The 26,450-nt window shown below is 44.0% G+C and overlaps 1 protein-coding gene across 1 annotated transcript in view; it reads right to left on the reverse strand.

Moving 5' to 3' along the window:
• The window catches only part of tsnare1 (T-SNARE Domain Containing 1), a 619,881-nt gene that overhangs the window by 408,364 nt on the left and 185,067 nt on the right, over positions 1-26,450 (reverse strand). Inside the window, exon 3 of the mRNA XM_067978551.1 lies at positions 4,379-4,456. Within this exon, the coding sequence (XP_067834652.1) occupies positions 4,379-4,456 (78 nt within the window). The remainder of the gene's footprint in view (positions 1-4,378; positions 4,457-26,450) is intronic.

A 26,450-nucleotide genomic window follows, 5' to 3' on the forward strand; every position in this document is an offset into this window, starting at 1 on the left:
GGCGTGAGGGGCTGAATGGCCTACTTTTGCATGTTTCTACATATTCTTTTATTGATCCCAGTGAATCCCTTCCCCTTTTCTCCCTTTTTCCTCTTTATCTCACTTTTTGATTTATATAAGAACATAAGAAATAGGAACAGGAGTAGGCCAATCGGCCCCTCGAGCCTGCTCCGCCATTCAATAAAATCATGGCTGATCTGATCCTAACCTCAAATCTAAAGAACACAAGAAGTAGGAGCAGGACCCGGCCACTCAGCCCCTGGGCCCGCTCCGCCACCCACAGGGCCTTGACCGATCCAAACTCAGCTTCATGTCCAATTTCCTGCCCGCTCCCCGTAACCCCTAATTCCCTTTACTTCTAGGAAACTGTCTATTTCTGTTTTAAATTTATTTAATGATGTAGCTTCCACAGCTTCCCGGGGCAGCAAATTCCACAGACCTACTACCCTCTGAGTGAAGAAGTTTCTCCTCATCTCAGTTTTGAAAGAGCAGCCCCTTATTCTAAGATTATGCCCCTTAGTTCTAGTTTCACCCATCCTTGGGAACATCCTCACCGCATCCACCCGATCAAGCCCCTTCACAATCTTATATGTTTCAATAAGATCGCCTCTCATTTTTCTTAACTCCAATGAGTAGAGTCCCAATCTACTCAACCTCTCCTCATATGTCCACCCCCTCATCCCCGGGATTAACCGAGTGAACCTTCTTTGTACTGCCTCGAGAGCAAGTATGTCTTTTCTTAAGTATGGACACCAAAACTGTATATATAACTTTCCATTTAGATCCACATTTGCTTAGTCTGAACTTGCTGATTCTCAGTATGTATTTATCCTGTGTGCTCATCATCATTCCTTTAAAGGTGCTCCACTTTTCCTCTACTGGAGCACTGTTGAAGAGTCTCCCACAATGAACTTCTCAACCAAGTTTACTTATTTTTTTGAAGCTCGCCCTGTTAAAGTTAGATACCTAGCTCCTCATCTTGGGAATTTCTGAATCCCATATCACAATCGAATTTAATTGTGCAGTGGTCGCTCACCCCCAGAGATACCTTAACCCATGCCAGAAAGTGGAAGAGAATGCAAGCGGGTAGGCAAGAAAGTGTATTATTTACACATTTTAAATGGATATGCTGCTGCTTTCTTGTCTTCTTCTTCTTAAGTGTCAAAACATACAATGATGCATGCTTTTCCTCCTTGCATCCTCACCGTATTGAAATCAATACTCATTGCACTGTTCTCTGCTCATTTTTCCCAAGCCCTCAAAATTAAAGAACTCCTTACTATCTTCATTTTCTTTTTTCCAATCTATGGGGGAGATTGTCAAGTTGTGCCCAAAACAGGAGCGCTATCAATGGTGCACCTGTTGTGTATTGGTCAAAGCCACAGTCGGAAAGCCTCAAACCACTTTCAGGTTTGGGCCTCGTTTAAACTTTACCAGCGAGCTGTGGCCACGAACGGGCATTCCGCTGCAGCTCGCCGGTTTGACACAGCGCAAAATCGGCTGACTTTGTGGATAGGTCGGATCTGTTGGGGGGGGGGGGGGCAGGGGGGGGGGGGGGGCAGGGGGGGGGGGCGGGGGGGGGGGCGGGGGGGGGGGGGGGTGGCGGAGGCTGCTCCTGGCCCCACAAACATCTGAAATAACCCTTTTCTGAGGGGCCTCCAATAATCCCTTTAAGGACTGCTAGTTAGGCCATTCAACACCTGGAAAAATTTGGAAGGACCTCAATTTGCATATTTAAATAGCAGCCTGCCTGTGTTGGGCGGGAGTGTTGGGCGGCTATTTAAAGGCCTGCCTGAAAATTGAATCACACAGACAAATGAGTGTCCAAAGTCTCCACCAGATTTTCCTGTCGTTTGCCCATTTCTGAGGTGAAAAACACGTAACCAGCAGTTGAAAATTGCTCCTCCCACACCCCCAATAAGTTTGGCATCACCGAACCATTACTGCTTGATTGACATTGCTTTCTTTACTGGGTGATGTCCTACACTATGAGGCCTTTCTGAGCCTCTCATTTATGATTATTAAAGTGCTAATTCTGAAAAATGGGAATTGGGAATTCCATTAGACTCAATTCCCAAACCTGCCTTTTTTGAGATTAAACCTAACATAAAACAGGAGGAACAGAATAACTTAGTACTTCACTTGATCTGTCACTAGAGGCTGCCAGTGCATTTATACAGTGGCAGAAATCAGATGCTACTGTAGTAATGTGTTAAGAAGATTAACATAGTTTTGAAGATTAAAAGAAAAACACAAAAGCATAAAATGCTTTAAATGCAAAGCAAGTCTAGAGAGCTGAAAAGGACAAAAACTACAAATGCTGGAAATCTGAAACAAAAATGGATACAAATTTCAGTCAATATCTGTAAATAAGAACAGGGTAATGTTATATTCCTTGTTGCTTGTTCAGAATGGAAAGAGAATTAGAAGTTAATATTTCAAGTGGAATACACCTATCATTCTCTTTCAGAAGCTGACTGACCCGATTTCATGGCACTTTTAATAGTTAGGTGCTGGTCCATTATATGCCAAGAACATTTTCAATCTTACTCAATTTTTAATCTTCTCAAACAGCTAGTTTAATGGCTTCATTTTATTCTGGCCACCATAGCTTCTTTTTGCAATTGCATTTGCCTTAGATTCTAAAAAGCAGTAAAAACAGTGCTGATTTAATCCACCACCCACTGCATAGCCCAGAGACCCATGGAAGCAAAGGAACACCTAAGGTACATGGCAATTTATAGTGGCATCCAACCAATTTAAACATTGCCAGTCTACAGTGATGCATCACCTCCCCCACATCACGTCATAAAACTACAGTACCAGAAGTAATTACCTCCCCTCCATAGCGGATACTGTGCTTTTGTCAGAAATTCAAAAGAAATTGTATGGGAAGTGCTATAAAAGTGGTGGAAGCCCCAAATGCAATAGTATTAATTCAGCTCTGCATTCCTCCCAAATATGTATGACCCTGAAATAAGTAAATATCTGTTCAGCCATTTTGTGATAGTTTTTCGAAAGAGACGGCATCTCGTTTTGTGACAGTTCCACACAGACTGAATTCTAAAATGATTTTAAAAACTGAATATAAAGTGTCATCTTTTAATCCCACATGCCTGGAATAAATTGCTGTAAAACATTTGAAACTAAGTTAAAAACACAAACTAAAAATAATATTTTTGGTACAGACTGGAATATTGATATTTGTAATATATCCCTTTAGAGACAGATGAGTCCATCAAAAACATTTCCTGTATGTTCTGGAACATTCATGTCACATTCACCACTGTACTCCCACCAATGGCACCAAAAATAATTTACAATCAAACTGGGAGACAGAATGGTTGGTTTAACCAAAGCCAGCGTGGTCTTACTTGAGGTCCAAGCACGAGGCACTGGTTGACACTAATATAGTAATTTGCTTCAATATTCACATCTATTTACTGGTTCAGCTGTTCTACGCACAATAAAAACTGGAAACGGAAATTAGTGCAGTTGATACACTTGATGACGAGAGGTAATGTTCCTTTTAAATTGAGAAACTGAGGTGAAGGGCCAAAACCAATAGTGCAAGGACAGCAACGAGTTTGAAAATAGAAGGAATGATGAGAAAATTTGAGAAATAATGGCAGAAACGTCCGGTGCTGAACAGGCACGATATCAGTGATGTGACCGCGGTGCCCATCCAACGCCGCAGTCGGGAGGCCTGATCCACTTTAAAATTCAGGCCTCATTAACATTTGGTTAGCAAGCTGTGGATGCCAAACGGGTGTCGAGCTACAGCTCGCTTGTTTCCCCGTGGTGGAAAATCAGCCGCTGTAGCAGCCTTTTGTGAGAGGGGAGGAAGCAGATGCCAGAGGAGGGGGCATAAAAACTGGCGAGCAGTGAGACAAAAGATTTTTATGGGGCCTGGAAGGTCACCCCTGCTCCTCCTACCCCCAAAAAATCTTACCTTTTTGGAGAGGCTTCCAGTGCGCACTTTAATTCCTCTCAACAGCTGGAGAAACGGGACTGGCTTGTGTTGTGCATGCTCTGCCCATTTCTCTTTGAAAGTTGCAATCAGAGTCCTACAACAGGCGTAGGACTCTAATTTGCCTGGTTTGTGGGTGGGAGTGCTGGGCACCCAATTTTAAAAGCCTGCCTGAAGTTGATTCACAAGGTCCTCAACAGACTTTCAACTGCCGGTCGCCCGTTTTTCCAATCAATGCCATCATTAGACTATGCCTGAGGAAGGAGAAAATCTCCGAAAGCTTGTGAATTTAAAATAAAATTGCTGGACTATAACTTGGTGTTGTAAAATTGTTTACAATCATTAGACTAGACCAACACAACCATCACATAATCAAGTAACACAAATAAGCACAAAATGGAAACTCACCATTTGTGTTAATACGGAAGATGTTTGCGATAAGTTCCTGAAACACCTCTTGAATTTCATTGGGATCAACCTGTGATGCTGTTGGGGATAGAACAAAAACAAAATTTACTACATGATAAACGCAATGGACGACTGTCTGCGATTTTATCCCACTTAGCATACTCAAATCAAATTCCTCTGATTCTTTGATATTTAAATGGAAGCATTTGTTTTAAATGGTTGCCTCCAATAAAATAGCAGAGAGGAACTTGGAGTGCATTAAATGTTCGTACAATATCACCAACAAAAACTTATATTGACAGCCTGTTAAAAAAGTTTTGACGCAATTAACCTAATTAAACCTTCAATTATTTGTGCTCACATCTTACCCTAACAATCATTTTTGAAAAATCATGCATTTGTTCTTTAGTTATGTGGATAGACTGGAGAAGCTGGGGTTGTTCTCCGTGGAACAGAGAAGGTTGAGAGGAGATTTGATAGAGGTATTCAAAATCTTGAAGGGTCTAGGCAGAATAGAGAGAGAGAAACTGTTCCCATGGCGGAGGGGTCAAGAACCAGAGGACATGGATTTAAGGTGACTGGCAAAAGAGCCAAAGGTGATATGAGGAAAAACTTTTTTTTACACAGCAAGTGGTTAGAATATGGAATGCACTGCCAGAGGGGGTGGTGGAGGCAGATTCAATCACGGCTTTCAAAAGGGGAACTGGATAAGTACTTGAAAGGAAAAAATTTGCAGGGATAGGGAGGAGCAGTGGGACTAGCTGGATTGCTCTTGCATCAAGCCGGCATGAACACACTGGGCCGAATGGCCTCCTTCCAAGCTATAACCTATGATTCTATGAAATGGTAACTATGATTGACCTACAATAATAGGTCAATAAAAATTAGCAATATTAATATTGCAACATGCAGAATTCAGATTTTGGTACTAGGGCTCTCAACAGCTAATGCGGTATCACATTGAACCAATTTTTTTAAATAAAAAAATTGCGACAGATAAAGCTGCTGGAATTACTAATACTAGATATTCCAGTAATGCTTAGGATCTGAATTTCTAATGGCATCGTAGTGTCGGTGGAACTGAGCTGGAGACGGACTTCTCCATGTGCTAATGGCGCTGACCCCACCATAAATTGCGTGGTCAGCTAATTAAATATGTAGAGGCATGCAAGCTGTCAGCACCTCAGATACGTTGGGGAGGGCAGAAAACTCATGCAGAGGTCAAAGTTAGGCTTTAGATCTAACATCTGTTGTGGGGAAGTTATTGGAGTCTTAAATTAAGGACAGGGTGACTGAGCACTGAGAGAAATTTAAGCTGATTTTTTTTTATTCGTTCATGGGATGTGGGCGTCACTGGCAAGGCCAGCATTTATTGCCCAACCCTAATTGCCCTTGAGAATGTGGTGATGAGCTGCCTTCTTGAACCACTGCAGTCCGTGTGGTGAAGTTTCTCCCACAGTGCTGTTAGGTAGGGAGTTCCAGGATTTTGATCCAGCTACGACAAAGGAATGGCGATATATTTCCAAGTCGGGATGGTGTGTGACTTGGAGGGGAACGTGCAGGTGGTGTTGTTCCGATGCGCCTGCTGTCCTTGTCCTTCTAGGTGGTAGAGGTCGCAGGTTTGGGAGGTGCTATCGAAGAAGCCTTGGCGAGTTGCTGCAGTGCATCCTGTCAATGGTACACACTGCGCCAGTGGTGGAGGGAGTGAATGTTTAGGGTAGTGGATGGGGTGCCAATCAAGCAGGCTGCTTTGTCCTGGATGGTGTCGAGCTTCTTGAGTGTTATTGGAGCTGCACTCATCCAGGCAAGTGGAGACTATTCCATCACACTCCACACGCCTTGTAGATGATGGAAAGGCTTTGGGGAGTCAGGAGGTGAGTCACTCGCCGCAAAATACCCAGCCTCTGACCTGCTCTTGTAGCCACAGTGTTTATATGGCTGGTCCAGTTAAGTATCTGGTCAATGGTGACCTCCAGGATGTTGATGGTGGGAGGTTCGGTAATGCCGTTGAATGTCAAGGGGAGGTGGTTAGACTCTGTCTTGTTGGAGATGGTCATTGCCTGGCACTTGTCTGGCATGAATGTTACTTGCCACTTATCAGCCCAAGTGTGGATGTTGTCCAGGTCTTGCTGCATGCGGGCACAGAGTGCTTCATTATCTGAGGGGTTGCGAATGGAACTGAACACTGCAATCATCAGCGAACATCCCCATTGCTGACCTTATGATGGAGTGAAGGTCATTGATGAAGCAGTTGAACATGGTTGGGCCAAGGACCCTGCCCTGAGGAACTCCTGCAGCAATGTCCTGGGGCTGAGCTGATTGGCCTCCAACAACCACTACCATCTTCCTTTGTGCTAGGTATGACTCCAACCACTGGAGAGTTTTCCCCTGATTCCTACTGACTTTTACTAGGGCTCCTTGTTGCCACACTCGGTCAAATGCAGTCTTGATGTCAAGGGCAGTCACTCTCACCTCACCTCTGGAATTCAGCTCTTTTGTCCATGTTTGCACCAAGGCTGTAATGAGGTCTGGTGCCGAGTGGTCCTGGCGGAACCCAAACTGAGCATCGGTCGGCAGGTTATTGGTGAGTAAGTGCCGCTTGATAGCACTGTCGATGACACCTTCCATCACTTTGCTGATGATTGAGAGTAGACTGATGGGGCGGTAATTGGCCGAATTGGATTTGTCCTGCTTTTTCTGATTAGAGAGAGCCTATGTGGATTTGTAAAGGATATGTCATGTCCAACAAACCTAATTGAATTTTTTGAGGAAGTAACTAAAGTAGTAGACAGGGGGATGTCTTTAGGTATAGTTTATATTGGCTTCCAGAAGACATTTTAAAAGATTCCACAGAAGAGACTGTTAGCTAAAATTAAAGCTGATGGAATTGAAGGCAAATTATTGACCTGGGTAGGAGATTGGTTAGGTGACAGGAGGCAGAGAGTAGGGATAATGTGTATGTTGTCGAATTGGAAGGAAGTGTCTAGTGGTATCCCACAAGGATCGGTGGTGGGGGCCTCAACTATTCACTATATTTATTAATGGCTTAGATAACACAATAGAGAGCCATATATCCAAGTTTGCCGTTGACACAAAGATTGGTGACACAGTAAGTAATGTCGACGAGAACATAAAATTACAAAGAGACTGATAGATTAAGTGAGTGGGCAAAATTGTGGCAGATGGATTTCAACGCAGTTAAGTGTGAGGTCATCAATTTTTGACCAAAAAAGGATAGATCTGAGTATTTTGTAAATGGTGAAAAGCTAGGAACAGTGAAAGTCCACAGAGATTTAGGGGTTCATGTACACAGATCACTAAAATGTAGTAGTCAGGTTCAAAAAATAATCAAAGAGTCTAATGGAATGTTAGCCTTTATAACTAGAGGGCTAGAACTTAAAGGGGAAGTTTTGCTACAGCTACACAAAGCCCAAGTTAGACCACATCTGCAGTTCTGGGTACAGTTCTGGGCACCACATCTTAGAAGGAGTGCAGCGCAGATTCACTGGAATGTTACCAGGGCTCCAAGGGTTAAATTATGAGGATAGATTAGATAAACTAGAATTGTATTCCCTGGAATATGGAGGGTTAAGGGGGGATTTGATTAAGATTTTTAGGATTTTGAAAGAAATTGATCGGGTAGAGAAAGAAACGGTTTCCATTGGTGGTGGAGTCTCGGACAAGGGTACATCACCTTAAAATCAGAGCCAGGCCAATTCAGGAAACACTTCTTCACACAAAAGGTCGTAGAAGTGTGGAACTCTCTCCCACAAAAAGCAGTAGATGCTATCGCAATTAATATTTTTAAATCTGAGATTAATATATTTTTTTCTAGCCAAGGGTATTAAGAGAAATGGAGCCAAGAGGAGTAAATGGAGTTGGGATACAGATCAACCATGATCTCACTGAATGGCGAAACAGGCTTGAGGAGCTGAATGGCCTACTCCTGATCCTATGTTCCTAGAAGGCACTGAAGACCCCCTCAGAGGACCTGAGATAGATGGCAGTGGTCACGGCAGAGTCCAATGCCATCCCCAGTGCCAATATTCAAGAAGAATTTTAAACAATGCAGTACTACCTGGAGCTAGTGGTGGCAACAAGAACACCATTCTGGTAATCCATTCCCCCAATAGAGAGACGTGCAGCCCAGTCAGTGCATCTAAACTGGATGCTTTGATCATTGGCCTTCATTGGGGGCCATTTGAAGAAAATGATGGAACCCAGCTTCTGAGATCTTTGGGGCACCATTTCTCAGGGTCTGCAGATTCTACTTGACACCATCAAGTCTGCCCACCCGTCGATCAGTGGGCATTCAGATCCAGGACTCAGCGCAAGTGGCGTGGATAGAATCCACCTTTATGATGCCGTCCTCAATGCCCCTTCAGATGCCTGCCCATATGGGTGGCAGGATACAGAATCATAACATTAAAACCACTGGGAGCATACAGTGTAGATTCACCTAGATGATGCCAGAGATAGGAAATAGTTATGAAGAGAGATTTGAGATACTTGGACTATTTCCACTGGAGCAGAGAAGTGCAAGAGGAGATTTAATAGAGGTTTTGAAAATTATGAAGGGTTTTGAAAATTATGAAGGGTTTTGATAGTGAACAGAGAGAGGCTATTTCCTCTGGTTGGGGAGTCAGTGATGAAGAGGTTCTCAATTTAAAATTACCACAAACAATGAGGAGAGAGGTTAGGAGAATTTCTCTACACCAAAGCTGTTGGAGCATGGAATGCTTTGCTAAATGTTAATATGTTCTTTCCTCTCCTTCCTCTTCTCTATTTTTCTTTCTTACACTTCACTCATAGCTTTAGAAAGAAGTAGCAAGAAAAATGTTGGCATTTACTGGCACATGCTGGCATGAGATTTCAATCCTGAGTTAGGAGAATGAGAGAGTCCTAATTCATACAAGCAATTTTGCTTTGCCTGGCTACTCTATCTCTACTACATTCCATAACATGCCACAACAGCTTACCTATCTTGGTATGTCTGGTGTATTTTTGCTCTCAGGAAAAGAAAATGATCAAGGTAAAATAAAGTGCACATATGATGGCTTTTTGCTTACGTCAGTAGTAATCAGAATGGGATATGTCCAGTCTGAGCTGGAAGAATGCAAAGACCTCTAAATCAAAGGGAGATAAAGCAAATAAGTGACAATGACTCGGGCTATAAAATGTGTGTTTAAATGTAAAAGCTTTTTCTTGCCTTACTGTTCAATCATGCTAAAAAATGCCCTATCCACCATGCAAACACTTGAGAGAGCGCATCAGGTCCCAACAAAACTGTTAAGAAAGCATTTTTGAGTGATTAACAATTGATTGGAATGCAATGTAGCTATGCCTTTTGGCCAAGTTTCTACAGATCACTGGTATAAACATTAATAGATTCAATGAAACAAACTACAGTTATCACACAACTCACCATACTTCTAGAATTGTTTTTTAAATCTCAAATATTCTCTAATGAAAGCATTTCTCTCTCAGAAAGAAAACAAATTGATGGAGACTGGGTGGTACGATGGTTAGCATACTGTCCTTTCACATCTGGGCATGAGTTACAATGCCAGCCAGAATGCTGGGATGAAAATCTTCACTCTCTGTGACTTTAAGGGCTTTAGTGCTATGAGTTTAATTATTTTAGCCCAGTTCTTACCGGTGGCTGTTGGTCCATAGCACAAAATTGCCCACAACTCAGCATTAAATTCATCGGTCTGGCGATTCCTACACATTTGTGCCCAGAGACACACATAATTTGGGCACAATCCAATTACGTGGCTTAAAAGGTCGCAGAATTTTGAGCATAAGTGAGTTAGCGTGCATAACTACAATAAGTCCAAGTCTCCGCGTTTGTTTACAGCCGTCAATCAAACCCTCCGCCCACATGAATCTCCACCCACAAAACTGGCCACGCCCCCAACTCTCAAATATGAGCATCCTGCACTTGCTTGGAGGGTCTCTTTACATTGCAACCAAATTTTCAGGCGCAGCAGAAGAGAAAGTCATCCTTCTGTTATTTTGTTTCAATTTCTTGTGTGTTTTTTTTTAATTTACCTGCTCTGTATTTTCTGTTTCTTTGAATGCATTTTTGTGGCATAAGTGTAAGTCACATTAAAAATTGAAAACACTTCCCCGATTGCAGTTCCTAATGTGCAAGAATGATGGTCAAATGAGTGGAAACTTAATTTTCATACTAGAAGAAATATATGGTGTGGGTTCGGTATTTTCCCTGGGCCTCAAATGTTTATGCTGATTTACATCCATTTTAAGTTTGGGCGTATTCTAATGAGATTGAGAGGATATTTGGACATCAGCAAAATTGGTGTGGCTTTGGGCGCATTATCGGGTCAAACTTCTGGATCGGGCCATTGGAGGAAACTCCATGTCATCAAATCTGCATGGATGCAGAAGAATTTTTTTTTTCACTGAATGATCCCTTATAGTTATAGTAAGCATGTTCGTGCTATCACTGCTTGGAAGTGGAAATTCATAATGTGATGTGTGAGCAGTCACTATATTGGGAGAGAGAAAAAAATCCATGAGAGCCAAATCTCACTATTATAATGTTGATATCACATATACTAGCTCCAAACTGGAAGCTTACATCGACCACCCAAAGTTTTCTATACAACTTTTCAGGGTGGAGATACTCCTTTGCCTCAGTCTCAGACCTGCTCAAAAGGGGTTTTGGATACACTAGTACTCAGAATGTGCTGCTCCCTCAATAGAGCCAAATGTGACTAGAACAGACTTGACTGTTGTCTATGGGGAGGGTTTTAAGTCAAACATCACACAACTGACATCCATGCTCCAAGAATAGGTACCAGTGTATTTGCAGCTCCCCTCATGATTGTGCTGTCATATATGCAGAGACATGTTATATATCACAATAAAGATGAGGTGTCATAGCATTTAAGGAAAACTCAGTATTGCTCCTGGCCAAAGGCAATGTCTGGCCTACTGCAAAAACTGCTATCAACAGTGAAGAATATTCTGTGCCCGCTTGTGTGAGCCATTAGATCAAGGAGCACAAAAATGAACTGAGCATCCATCGGGTGTCCTGTATACTCATTAGAAAATAAGGAAACAGTTATATACTAAACTTCTCTGCCTCTACGCTAATATCAAGTTCAATCTCAAAACTGATTAGCAACTCCTCTGAAGAGAAAACAGAGAAAAATGACACCAGTTTGCTACGGGAGACTCCAGACATACAAACAGACAATGAATGCGCTCAATACTTGGCCAAAGCCAATACTTAAGTACTGAATTTTTGTCTGGAACAATGAGTTTCCCTTTTTTCCAAACTTTATTCTTCCTCGTTTTCTACATGTAATAAGCATTGAAGGATAATAATAAAATTGAAGAGATTTGAATTAACCTTCACAGATCTTCATGCTTCTGTAGAATCCACTATTTATACAGTGCATTCAGTCAGATCAACATACAATCTTTGGCAGTTCAAAGTTTAATTGCGATTTTTTGGGGGTTCATCAATCATAGAAGGAGGCCATTTAGCCCATCCTGCCTGTGTTGGCTCTTTTGAGCTATCCAATTAATCCCACTCCACTGCTGTTTCCCCATAACCCTGAAAATGCTTCCTTTTCAATAATATATCCAATTTCCTTTTGAAAGTTATTATTGAATCTGCTTCCACTATCCTTTCAGGCAGTGCATTCCAGGTCATTACAACTCACTGCGTAAAACATTTTTTCCTCATATCGCCCCTAGTTCTTTTGCCAATTGCCTTAAATCTGTGTCCTCTGGTTACTGACCCTTCTGCCCCGAGAAACAGTTTCTCCTTACTTACTCTATCAAAACCGTTCATAATTTTGAGCACCTCTAATAAATCTCCCCCTAACCTTCTCTGCTCTAAGGAGAACAATCCCAGCTTCTCTACTCTCACTGCACAACTGAAGTCCTTTATCATTTAAATCTCCTCTGCATCCCCTCCAAGGCCTTGACATCCTTGCTAAAGTGTGGTGCCCAGAATTGGACACAATACTCCAGCTGAGGCCTAACCAGTGATTTATAAAGGTTTAGCATAACTTCCTTGCTTTTATACCTCTATTTATAAAGCCAAGGATCCCGCATTGCTTTTTAACAGTCTTCTCAACTTGTCCTGCCACCTTCAAAGATTTGTGTATGTGAACCCCCACATATTCTCTGTTCCTGCACCCCCTTTAAAATTGTTCCATTTAGTTTATATTGCCCCTCCTCATTCTTCTGACCAAAATGCATCACTTCGCACTTCTCTGCAATAAATTTCATCTGCCACCTACCTATTTCACCAGAGAAGAACATCTGTAAGAACAAAGACATTTTCGTTTCAGGAATCGATTGTTAGACCGACAACTTTTAGTTCTCAACCTATTCCATCTTCCCGTAATATCCTTAATCTCTTCCCTTTCTAAGAATGTATTGTCATTGGAACTCTAGTGGCAGATTGTCTCCTTTATGAAAATGAGTGAGTTTGGTATAGTTCATTATATAGTAAATTGTACATGGTGTGTGGATTCAAAGAGTTTGATGGGCCAAATGATCATATCGCATGTCACATTTTCTCCAGTTTTAAACTGTAATTTCTCCCTTAAACTTTAAGTCCAGAATAGATTTTTTTCCTTTTTATTTTCCTTTCTTCTTTCTCAATATTTGCTTCATTCTTTCCTTCCTTTTATTTCTTTGACTATAGTAATGAAAAACTAGTGAAAGCACCCCTCCTCCAAGTAAAATTACATCAGTAAAAGCAGATCATGGAACAAGTGATGCCAAAATCAATATGTCATGCTGCATGGAAATGATAAGAGCTGTTGGCTGCCTTCAAAGAAAAATGTATGCTATCTTTCCATCTGCGCAGTTAAGGCGAACGCTTCATCGTTCTTTTCAAAAAGTGTTCTCAGACTCAAAAAGCAAATATTCCAACATGGGCTATACAGTGATATACTGGGCAGATGGTTCAAACTCCCATTCTGCTGAATTCATAACCATCGCTGTGTGCAGTGGGGATGAACTAGGCAGAGGCTATGGCCCCGATATTTACGGGGAGGCGGGGAGGTGTGGAGGAGGCCGAAGAACCCGGCAAGACTGGGGATGCAAAGGTCCTGCCGATTTTAACGGTAGGACCTCATCAACATTTTGTAGGTCCATCTCCCACCCGGCAGCTGGCCAAATGGACAGTCTAGCCGGTGGGAACACCAGCGGCAGGAGGCTGCAGCCAGGGACCCTTGGGGATGGTACCTGGCAATTGGGAGGGGGCAGAGGCCCGCAATCGGGAGAGCTGCGGGGAAGTCGGCAATCGAGGCTGGGTGGAGGTCAGCTTTTGGGGCTAGGGGCGGGGGAGGCCGAAGGCTTCATTGAGGGGCCTGGAGGGAGCACTCCTGCTCCTCCCAGCCCATAAGGAGTGCTGAAACAGGCACCTACATTGTGGAGGCAGCGGCTCCCATCTCCCTTTCACTGCCGGGTTTCCCGACCCCTGGGAAACCCATGCAGCAACAGTCAATTTTAAATCGGGCTCACAATTGCACTGTGGGAGTCTGATTTAAATATGTTAATGGAGTGTCCCTCCTCTCCATGGCCGGACACTTGGACGCCCCAATATCTGCCGCCGTAAAAAAGGCGGCGGGCGCAGTGTGTTGGGGACTCATTTCCCGTATCTAGCTCTTAACCACCCCCCACCCTCTTCTGCTCATCATGGGGAGGTTAATATTGAGGCCCATGAGTCTATCCAGAGGGAAGGACAGAGAATTAGAGGGAGAGGGCTCCCCTGGGCAACCTTTGTGTGCCTCCGAATGGTAGGCTCTGAGTGATTTTGGTGGCAATTTGGGAGCCGGGAACAAGCCACCCACCTTCTTGATTAGAGGTGGTACATGGCCTGGGGCACCAACAAAAAAATTCAGAAAGAAATTAAAGACTGAACTCCCTCCAAATAAATTTCACGTTAAAAGTTTCTGCTCATTCCCTTACGTGCTACATGCACGCTTCCTCTGATCACCAACTCTTCTGTGTCATGATGCTCTCTCCTCCCTGAGGCATGACATTAGTAAGCCAGCTGCTGTACATTCGGGTGTATCTTGGTGTAATTTTATAATTAAATGCATTTTGATACTATTTAGCAAACAGTTATGTCAATTAGATAAACATTACAGCATCTGACATTCCAAATCAGGCCATTAAACAGCTATAATTGATCCCCCAGCTGTTCCATTTCTGGGACTAGCTGCCAAAATACAGGTGTGGTACATCAGGGACTCTGATAAGTGGACACTGATTAAGTTGGTGAAATTCTTCATTCTCTCCAACGTACCTACTGCAAAGTGCATTATGACAATATGAAATTCCAAATGGAACCTTTGGAACATCATATTTGTGGAAGGAGGAAAATCATTAGGCCCAACAAGCCCACCGCATTCTTCATAGGATAACACCAACTTCCCACTTTCTTACCTTGCTCCCCAATTTCTGAATACTCAGAATAATCCCCGTTTCTCTCCTCTGTAACCTCTCAGGTTTTGGTCACTAGATCTGTACATGTACCCTAAACGGAGACTAAGGGCTCGATTTTACAATGGTGGCGGGTTGGCAGTAGGTGAAGTTGCGCATGGCAACCCCGCATGAACAAAACTGACCATTTCCGACGCAATCGCATGTTGATTGATAACGATTAACATCCTCTCCGGGTTTCGCGCCCGGCAGCCAGCGTCAGGAGCTGCAAAGGGGGGGCGGCGGAGAAAGAGGGCAAGACGTCATCCGGCGCTGAACTGATAGACCGGGGGGTAAGGGGCGAAGAGCGGGACTTCGGTGGGGGGGGGAAGAGCGGGACTTTGGTGGGGGGGGGGGGCGAAGAGCGGGACTTTGGTGGGGGGGGCCGAAGAGCGGGACTTCGGGGGAGGGCGAAGAGCGGGACTTCGGGGGAGGGCGAAGAGCGGGACTTCGGGGGAGGGCGAAGAGCGGGACTTCGGGGGAGGGCGAAGAGCGGGACTTCGGTGGGGGGGGGGCGAAGAGCGGGACTTCGGGGGGGGGCGAAGAGCGGGACTTCGGGGGAGGGCGAAGAGCGGGACTTCGGGGGAGGGCGAAGAGCGGGACTTCGGGGGAGGGCGAAGAGCGGGACTTCGGGGGAGGGCGAAGAGCGGGACTTCGGGGGAGGGCGAAGAGCGGGACTTCGGGGGAGGGCGAAGAGCGGGACTTCGGGGGAGGGCGAAGAGCGGGACTTCGGGGGAGGGCGAAGAGCGGGACTTCGGGGGAGGGCGAAGAGCGGGACTTCGGGGGGGGGCGAAGAGCGGGACTTCGGGGGGGGGCGAAGAGCGGGACTTCGGGGGGGGGCGAAGAGCGGGACTTCGGGGGGGGGCGAAGAGCGGGACTTCGGGGGGGGGCGAAGAGCGGGACTTCGGGGGGGGGCGAAGAGCGGGACTTCGGGGGAGGGCGAAGAGCGGGACTTCGGGGGAGGGCGAAGAGCGGGACTTCGGGGGAGGGCGAAGAGCGGGACTTCGGGGGGGGGCGAAGAGCGGGACTTCGGGGGAGGGCGAAGAGCGGGACTTCGGGAGAGGGCGAAGAGCGGGACTTCGGGGGAGGGCGAAGAGCGGGACTTCGGGGGAGGGCGAAGAGCGGGACTTCGGGGGAGGGCGAAGAGCGGGACTTCGGGGGGGGCGAAGAGCGGGACTTCGGGGGGGGGCGAAGAGCGGGACTTCGGGGGAGGGCGAAGAGCGGGACTTCGGGGGGGGCGAAGAGCGGGACTTCGGGGGGGGGCGAAGAGCGGGACTTCGGGGGGGGGCGAAGAGCGGGACTTCGGGGGGGGGCGAAGAGCGGGACTTCGGGGGGGGCGAAGAGCGGGACTTCGGGGGGGGCGAAGAGCGGGACTTCGGGGGGGGCGAAGAGCGGGACTTCGGGGGAGGGCGAAGAGCGGGACTTCGGGGGGGGCGAAGAGCGGGACTTCGGGGGGGGGCGAAGAGCGGGACTTCGGGGGGGGGCGAAGAGCGGGACTTCGGGGGGGTGAAGAGGGGGACATTGGAGAGGGAGACATCGGACATCAGAGCAGGGTGCAAAGGTACGTGTTTTCATTTCCTTCCATGGTTTTTTATTTAATTTATTTGGTTTCATTTTGCCTGATTCGGCCCATCATGCCTGGTGAAACCAGGCGTGAATCAGAAGCAGTGGGCAAGCCATCCAGGTAAATTAAAAATCTTTCTAAGTACTTAATCTGTCACAGGTAAAGTGCCTTAAGTATCTTAATGAGGTACATTTGGCTCTTTAACGGTCATCCCACTGGCTTTAATTGCCGGTGGGACTTCCGTTTTCGGGTTGCCTGCGTGCACACAGGTGGGTCCCTGGGAAACTCAGAAGTCGGCGGATTGGAGCCGGCTTCCGAACCCAAACGGAATTTCCACGATTTTCGATGCCCCCCAACGCACCCGCAATTGCCTCCTAAAATCACCCCCTAAGTGTGTCTGATACAGCTTCAGCCAGATGACTAATCAGTGCTTCAAGTGTCAATAATGTTAATCTTTATATGGACGACAGTATAATTCACTGAAAAAAAATCAGGCTGCTTAAGAGAATGAGCACTGATATTGATTACACTGAATTTAAAATGTTTATTTGCTTTTTAATGCAAACCATTAGTTATGGAACATATGCAGCAATTCTACCAACTAGATAATTAAGTTTTTTTTAATTCTCTTTCTCTTCTGGAATCATAGAAAGGTTACAGTATGGAAGGAAGCCATTCGGCCCATCGAGTCCACACCGTCTCTATGCAAGAGCAATCCAGCCACTCACACTCCCCGGCCCTATTCCAGTAGCCCTGCAAATTTTGTCCTTTCAAGTACTTATCCAGTTCCCTTATGAAGGCAATGATTGAATCTGCCTCCGCCACCCCCTTGAGCAATGCATTCCAGATCCTAACCACTTGCTGCGTAAAAAAGTTTTGCCTCATGTCACCTTTGGTTCTTTTGCCAATCACCTTAAATCTATGTCCTCTGGTCCAGGACCCTTCCACCAATGGGAACAGTTTCTCTCTATCTAGACCTTCATGATTTTGAATACCTCTATCAAATCTCCTCGCAACCGTCTCTGTTCAAAGGAGAACAACCCCAGCTTCTCCATTCTATCCACATAACTAAAGTCCATCATCCCTGGAATCATTCTAGTAAATCTATTCTGCACCCTCTGTAAGGCCTTCACATCTTTCCTAAAGTGTGGTGCCCAGAACTGGACACAATACTCCAGTTGTGGCCGAACCAGTGTTTTATAAAGGTTCATCATGACTTCCATACTTTTGTACTCTATGTCTATATTTATAAAGCCCAGGATCCATTTTGCTTTTTTAACCGCTTTCTCACACTGCCCTGCCACCTTCAATGATTTGTGCACATATACCCCCAGATCTCTCTGTTCCTGTACCCCTTTCAGAGTTGTGCCCTCTAGTTTATATTGCCTCTCCTCATTCTTCCTACTGAAATGTATCACTTCACGTTTTTCTGCATTAAATTTCATCTGCCACGTGTCCGCCCATGCCCCCAGCCTGTCTATATCCTCTTGAAGTCTATCAACTATCCTCCTCACTGTTCACTAACCTTCCAAGTTTTGTGTCATCTGCAAATTTTGAAATTGTGGCCTGTACACCCAAGTTCAAGTCATTAATATATATCAGGAAAAGCAGTGGTCCCAGCACTGGCCCCTGGGGAACACCTCTGTACACCTCCCTCCAGTCCAAAAAACAACCATTCACTACTACTCTCTTTTTCCTGTCACTTAGCCAATTCTGTATCCATGTTGCTATTGCCCCCTTTATTCCATGGACCGCAATCTTGATGATAAGCCTACCATGCAGCACTTTATCAAATGCCTTTTGAAAGTCCATATACACATCAGCTGCATTGCCCTCATCTACCCTCTCTGTTACCTCATCAAAAAACTCTATCAAGTTAGTTAAATAAGATTTGCTTTTAACAAATCCGTACTGACTTTCCCTTATCAATCCACACTTATCCAAGTTACTGTTACTAAAAGTTTCCCCACCACTGAGGTTAAGCTGACTGGTCTATAGTTGCTGGGTTTATCCTTACACCCTTTTTTGAACAAGGGTGTAACATTTGGAATCCTTGCCTCTCACAGTTCATACTCCAGTTTCATGAGATATTAAATATTAATGTATATAAAGCTAGACTTCTGTATTCTGCATTTTCCTGTTATAATTATCAATCAATACTATTATCTGAACCATACCACAGCTGACAACAAAGCTATCAAATCTCCTGACTGAATGAAGCTTTCTTTTTTTATTGTAAGTGGCTTCTTGATTTAGGGCCTAATAAATCAAGTGCCTCGATTTTAAAATTCTCATCCTTGTTTTCAAATCCCTCCATGGCCTCACTCCCCCCTTATCTCTGTAACCTTCTTCAGCCCTACAACCCTCCGAGATCTCTGCGCTCCTCCAATTCTGGCCTCTTGCGCATCCCCGATTTTAATCGCTCCATCAGTGGCTATGCCTTCAACTGCCTAAGCCCTAAGCTCTGTAATTCCCTCCCTAAACTTCTCTGCCTCTCTACCTCTCTCTCCTCCTTTAAGACTCTCTTAAAACCTACCTCTTCACCTGTCCTAATATCGCCTTATGTGGCTGAGTGTCAAATTTTGCTTGATAATCGCTCCTGTGAAGCTCCTTGGGACGTTTTACTATGTTAAAGGCACTATATAAATATAAGTTGTGTTGTTGTTAAAAATGGAAAACTTTAATACATTAAAAAAGTGCCTGGAACAAGTTCAAAGGTCATACTCTTGGTTGACTCATTAAGGTTGTTAAATCCCTGAACATACATGCATATATTATGTCATCACCAGATATATGCTAATCCCACAACATGGAGTGAAATTAAAATTACAGCAGATCAAATCATGTGATTTGACCATGTGAGCCCGGCATTGATGTTCTCCAGTGACAAACACAATAGAAGCACCATCAATGAAGTATGGATTGACACAAAAAACAGTATATGGTCAAAGTATGCGGCTTCTGAGTTGGTAAAACAAAATGCTCATATATTGTTCTCATGGTTTATGAAATCAACACATTACTCTCAATACATCACTGCCTTGCAACATACATCCTGGCCTTAAACAAAGAAAATAAAATCACATCACACATTAGCCTGTATGTAACCCACTCCTATTCATTGTAGTTTCCGTTATTAGTGTTTTAGTAACCCTAGCTTGCTGGCAAGTCTAGTGAATTCCACGTTTCTAAGGTCAGCCATTTTATTCTTAACCTAGCAGATCTCTCATGGTTTTGCATGGTAAATGAAATGTTATAACAGGAACATTACACCATCTAACACACACTCCATCATTCTGTCCCATTAAAAACAAAAAGGCTATTTGCTGTCTATACATGATATCTTATGTTTCATTCTCCCTTTTTTATAATGACAGATGAACATTTCTCTATATTAAAATATAATGTATTCTGCTTACAGCAACTCAGTCAACATGCTGTTTTTATATGAACAGGGGCATTATAACATGTAATGCACACTGTATTATTATGCCATTAAGGTGAAGCTGTGTCCCTGTAAGGTTATAAAGTCTAATTGCTGTTCAGCAAACAGTGTGTGAGGTCAGAGTTGAGTTTCCGGGTGAGATGCCTGACTTGCTTTCTTTTTATTAATAAAAGTTTGATTGCTAAAGTCAGTCAGAAATTACACAGATTCTCAGTCTTGTGTCAATAAAGTATGTCCAACTGCTGGAGTTGTTCCTCTGTACATTCCAAATGATTTGCTTTCTTTCTTTAGACTTAGAAATAGATATGCTTTCGACAAACTTTTTTTAAAATTATAGGTAGAATTTCTGTGGGGTTCTCTCGATAGCCAGCCACAACATAGGCGGAGGATCGGTGGAAACCCTGGAAAAATGGCATAAATGGGCTGAGTTGCACACTCTGACCAGTACCAGCTGGTGGACTGGCTGAAGAGCATCCCACCGGTTAAGTTCCTCCTTATTTTTGTGGAACCGGGAGGAGCAGGAGTGCTCTTCCAGTTTCCTCAAATCAGCCTGCTGCCGCTCAGGGTCTCCTCCCCCTTCATACCTACCTTCTTGCAGCCTGGGAGTCGGCCAGGCAGTATTCCACTGGCCTTATGCTCAAAGTTTGCTCGGGGGGAGGGGAATTGACCCCAGGAGCCAGACAACAGGTTCAAAACACTCTGCTGTTTACATTCCCTAAAACATACATTGCCTTTAGCAGCTGTGCTCGCTTCCAGGTCTCCATTATTTTCCTTGTTTAATCTATTGTTTGTAAAAAATGTATTTTTCTTTTACTAATAATCTAATAAATCTACATCAGTCAGTGTTCTCTTCTTTTCACTCTATTCATTCAGCCCTGACAGAATTTCTTGAAGATGAACATGAAGATTTCAACAAGGATTTCTTGATAAAAAGTCTTTGACATGGCTACAAGAGTAAATGCACCATGTTTGAACCCTGAACTACATCCGGAGTTCGCTGACAGTAGCTGCTGCAGCAGCAGTGGAGGTGGTACCCTTGCTCCAAAATGTCCTAGATTAAGGAGGGGCAATGGAAAAATCAGCCAGCTTTCCCACTCCTGACCGTTATCTCATGACTCCTGTTGGAAAGTGCTGCCTAGTTGCTGTTGTGTGAGGACAGGATTGGGTTTGGCTGTGACGGCATCAAGAGATAGTTGGCACCACTCACAGCCTAGGCTCACACATGAAAACCATTCACTGGAGTGAATTACAATAGACCAGGCAGCATTGGTAGAATTGTACTCCAGCTGGAGACAGTGTCTTCGGTGGGGGAGGGAGCAGGGGTTGGGGGAGGAAGCGGGGGGAGAAAAGAAAAGTAGGAATAAATATAACTTGTTTTCTAACAAAACAACTGGTGCATAGAATCTGCATTTGAAATAATTCCCAAGCCTTTTATTTTGGCTGATCTTTTTAATCCTATTCTATATTATACAAGCCTTGTGTCGCAATGATTAAATTATTAAAATAAGGTCCCATTCTGATTTTCTTAAAATCAGTCATTAACCCCCTACAGCGAGTGAAATTGAGAATGTGTCACGAGGAATAAGTCGCTCTCATCAAAGGCTGTTGATCTATTAGAGGTAAAAGCTAGGAGAATGGGAGGCGGGAGGGGGGCGAATTTTCTGTTTTCCAGAGTGTTACTATCAATCCTTGGACATCTTTGTCATTTTTCAGAGTGCCAATGTACAACAGAAGTATGCTTCATCATAACCTAGTTAAAATTAATTTCAAATTATCTCATCGGCTGCAGAGCTCCTGCTAGGATTATTAGCGCACCCTGCCAAGAAGCATATGCAGGACCTCCTTGAAGGTTTTTGTACATGTAAATGAGTGTGATACTCACTTCTCAGCAGAAATTTAAGTGTACTTAAGAGGCAACCTCTAATCATCAGCAATGTCTTATTTTTTTTGAGGGGAGAGAAATAACGTATGTATTTTCTTCTCATTTGTTGCTGTAATTGTCACCATGCCTTACATTTTCTTTATAAAGTGAACATTATAAATGGTTTGGAGACAATTTGATAGGTTTCTAAAGAGAGAAGGAATTGAGGAATATGGTCAGAAGATGACAGATGGGATTGATCCATCAAAAAGGAACAGGCTTATTGGGCCGAATAGCCTGTTCTTGTTCCTAAAAGTTCTTATTTCATCACACATTACATACACCAACTGCGACTGCATGCTCCCAGACCTCTGTTAATACCACTCTGAAATCAGCTCCAAAAGACACATGGCAGTGGCCTATGGTTAACTCATTTTTCGCTCCCTCCTGATTATTTTTTAAATCCTCGCTTGCCCTCTGCTTACCGCCCCCTCACAAAAGGATGGGTAGGACTGGCAACTCAAGTATGTGGAACGACACAGACACAAAAGTGTATACTTCGATACAGCATGTCAGAGCACAACAACACCATCCAAAACTAAGAGTTTTATGTTCAATTATTCTGGAATGATTTTACACATTGTGGGGATTCCAGATATCACAGTCAACGATTGCTGTAGTCTTTATTCGTCACATCCCTAAAAAAACACAAGCCGTCTGTGAGAGATTTTGTTTTTGCTTCAAATTTCTCTCCTCCACTTCTAAAATGAACCAACTGATGATGAGGCATGGTTGCATGAGGTCTGGCTGCACCCTGATATCTCCAGCCGTTCCTGTGTCCTTCTAGATGCCAGCAGACTATTCGATTGTGGGAGTATCATAGCTGAGCCTGACCTTTCCTTACTCAACATCAACATGTGCCTTTTCCGGGAAGCATCACTGGATGAACATCAGCAGCAGTTGGCCAATTCAAACCGCGTTCGACAGTCAACAGGCAATGAAGCCTGTCTTGTTGACCTCAATTAGCTGATCAAACCTTTGACCTTCCTGGTCAGTGCCACATCAAAAAATGCATTCACCAAATAAGCCATTGGAGAATTTTGCTTAGCTATGCAAATGCTGGCAAAGGCTGATCACCTAACTCTGTAGGGTCACCTTTATTCTTCAAACAGTAAGCATCTTCCACATACCATAGGAATATGGCCTAGTTCGATAGGATCTGTGCAAACCATGTACTGAGCACACACAAAAGCGTTGTCATGACATTGCAGTTAAGCAATGGAACACATGGTTTCTTATGCCCATGCTGTATAAAGCTCCAGTATTGGTGTAATTGTGCTGGTTCATTTTGATCTGAGGCTAAACTAAAACTAAATATGCAACACTAACACCCGGCCACCAAAACTAAAATCCAGCAGGGTCTGTGGAAACAGGTGGATGGGAATGTGGTGTATGGAGGAAGAAGAATGAAGAAAACCCGACAAGGTAGGTAATGTATCTGTATTCACCCAGTCCAGATGGGATGCATCCTACGTTACTGAGGGAGTAAGGGTGGAACTTGCAGAGGCTCTGGCCACAATCTTCCAATCCTCCTTAGATATGGGGACAGTACTGGAGGATTGCAAATGTTACACCCCTGTTCAAAAAAGGAGGGGGATAAACTCGGGAATTACAGGCCAGTCAGCCTAATGTTGGTGGTGGTGAAATTTTTAAGAGACAGTAATCCGTGACAAAATTAATTGGCACTTGGAAAAGTATGGCTAATAAATGAAAGTCAGCACGGATTTGTTAAAGGAAAATCATGTCTGACTAACTTGATTGAGTTCTTTGATAAAGTAACGGAGAGGGTTGATGAGGATAGTGTGGTTGATGTGTATATGAACTTTCCAAAAGCAATTTGTAAAGTACCACATAATAGACTTGTCAGCAAAATTAAAGCCCATGGGATTAAAGCCATGATGTGGAGATGCCGGTGATGGACTGGGGTGTACAAATGTAAGGAATCTGACAACACCAGGTTATAGTCCAACAGTTTTATTTGAAAATCACAAGCTTTCGGAGGCTTTCTCCTTCGTCAGGTGAGCGTCGACACTCACTTGACGAAGGAGAAAGCCTCCGAAAGCTTGTGATTTTCAAATAAAACTGTTGGACTATAACCTGGTGTTGCAAGATTCCTGACATGGGATTAAAGTGACAGTGGCAGCAGCAATACAAAATTGGTTAGGGAACAGAAAGCAGAGAGTAGTGATGAATGGTTGTTTTTCAGACTGGAGGGAAGTATACAGTGCTGTTCCCCAGGAATCAGTATTAGGCTTTTTTTGATGTATATTAATGATCTGGACTTGAGTATAGAGGGTATCATTTCAAAGTTTGCAGACGTCACAAAATTCAGAAATGTAGTAAACAATATGGAGGATAGTTACAAACTTCAGGAGGACCTCGACAGACTGGTGAAATGGGCAGACTTATGGCAGATGAAATTTCACACTGAGAAGAGTGAAGTGATGCATTTTGGTAGGAAGAATAAGAAGAGGCAATATAAACTAAATGGTATAATTTTAAAGGGGGTACAGGAACAGCGAGACCTGGGGGTGCACGTACACAAATCTTTGAAGGTTGAAAAGGCTGTAAAAAAGCATATGGGATCCTGGGTTTTATTAATAGAGGCATAGAGTACAAAAGCAAGGGCTTTATGCTAAACCTTTATAAAACACTGGTTAGGCCTCAGCTGGAGTACTGTGTTCGATTCTGGGCACCACACTTTAGGAAGGATGTCAAGGCCTTAGAGAGGGTGCAGAAAAGATTTTCTAGATTGGTACCAGGGATGAGGGACTTCAGTTATGTGGAGAGATGGGAGAAGGTGGAGTTGTTCTCCTTAGAGCAGAGAAAGTTATGGGGAGATTTGATAGAGGTGTTCAAAATCATCAACGGTTTTAACAGAGCAAATAAGGAGAAACTGTTTCGAGTGGCAGAAGGGTCATTAACCAGAGGACAGATTTCAGGTGATCGACGACATGCAAAAACATTTTTTTACGCAGCAAACGGTAATGATCTGGAACGCACTGCCTGAAAGGGTGGTGGAAGCAGATTCAATAATAACTTTCAAAAGGGAATTGGATAAATACTTGAAGGGAGAAAATTTACAGGACTATGGAGAAAGAGAAGGGGAGTGGGACTAATTTTTCAAAGAGCCGGCACAGGTTTGATGAGCCGAATGGCATCCTCCTGTGCTGCACCTACTATGATTCTCTAGTCAAAATTTACATCAGCAAAGTCCTGAGTACTGCTGGGACCACTGAACTGAGGGGTTCCTGTCTAAAGTGAATGTGTGATGTGAGACCAATGGACATCTCTTTGAAAGGGTTGGGAGTAATCCATTCATGATTGGCTGCCGGTTTTCAAAATACAATCCAAAGCATGTAGCTTCTCTTTACTTTTGTATGATTGGCCTAAGAAGGCCACCTAGTATGACATTTTCAGGAGGTTTATAGGTAACTGGTGTTAACATCTAACGCTGCTGGAAAACCGGAAAATGCAAAAATTCAAACAAGCTGAATAAATTAAGTTATTAGAATGTTTGATACTCAGTGTCTGACTAATTTAAGCAACTCCTGTAGAAAAGTTGGATGACTTTGTCACAAATATTTAACAAGAAACCCAACGTGAAGAGTAAAGGACCGCGAGGTCAGAAGAAACAAATTGGTGCAATGGTGCATGTCCTGATGTTTCATACGACGTGACTGTAGAAGGTCCATGCAGCTATGCCTCTGAAATTATGGAATTTTTATATCCTTACAAGCTACCACCTATTGTCCAACCTCCCTTTTCTCTCCAAAGTTCTTGAACTGGTCACCTCCCAAATCCGTGCCCATCTTTCTCGCAACTCCCTTTTTGAATCTCTCCAATCAGGTTTGCACCCCAGCCACAGCACTGTAACGGCCCTAATGAAAGTCACAAATTACATCCTCTGTGACCATGACCGTAGTGCACTATTCCTCCTCATCCTTCTCAACCTCTCTGAAGCTTTGACACCTTTGACCACACCATCCTCTTGGTCCAATATCTTTCTTCCGTTGTCTGGCTCAGCGGGACTTCACTCGCTTGGTTCTACTCTGACCCTTCCAATTGTAGCCAGAGCATCTCCAGCCCTGGCTTCTCTTCCCACCTCTGCACTATTGCCTCCCAAGTCAGATCAATCAATAATAAATGAGTAATCGTTCACAATATTACACAACCTTGCCCTCTACTGCATAAGTGGGGCATTTCCACATCCTGCATTTGTTATCCCTGTAGTGTGTGTGTGTGGAATCACACCCATTACACACCAGAATGAGACTTATACACAGGACCATGAAGACTAGCAGCGCATAAGCTTAACGTTTTAGTAGTGGCTGGGTGATTTCAAGATTGTGTTTTACAAGCCTATAGAGTGTGAGAAAGGAGAGACTGAAGAAGGAAAGGAGTTGCACAGTTATGAAATCCTGGGAAAGAATGTATTACTGTAAGAGACTGTGCAATGGGCCTTGATTTCAACAGTGAGGTTATTTTTTTTCGTTCATGGGATGTGGGCATCGCTGGCAAGGCCAGCATTTATTGCCCATCCCTAATTGCCCTCGAGAAGGTGGTGGTGAGCCGCCGCCTTGAACCGCTGCAGTCCGTGTGGTGAAGATTCTCCCACAGTGCTGTTAGGAAGGGAGTTCCAGGATTTTGACCCAGCGGCGAT

The sequence above is a fragment of the Heptranchias perlo genome, chromosome 3 (assembly GCF_035084215.1).
Source record: "Heptranchias perlo isolate sHepPer1 chromosome 3, sHepPer1.hap1, whole genome shotgun sequence".
NCBI lineage: Eukaryota > Metazoa > Chordata > Chondrichthyes > Hexanchiformes > Hexanchidae > Heptranchias > Heptranchias perlo.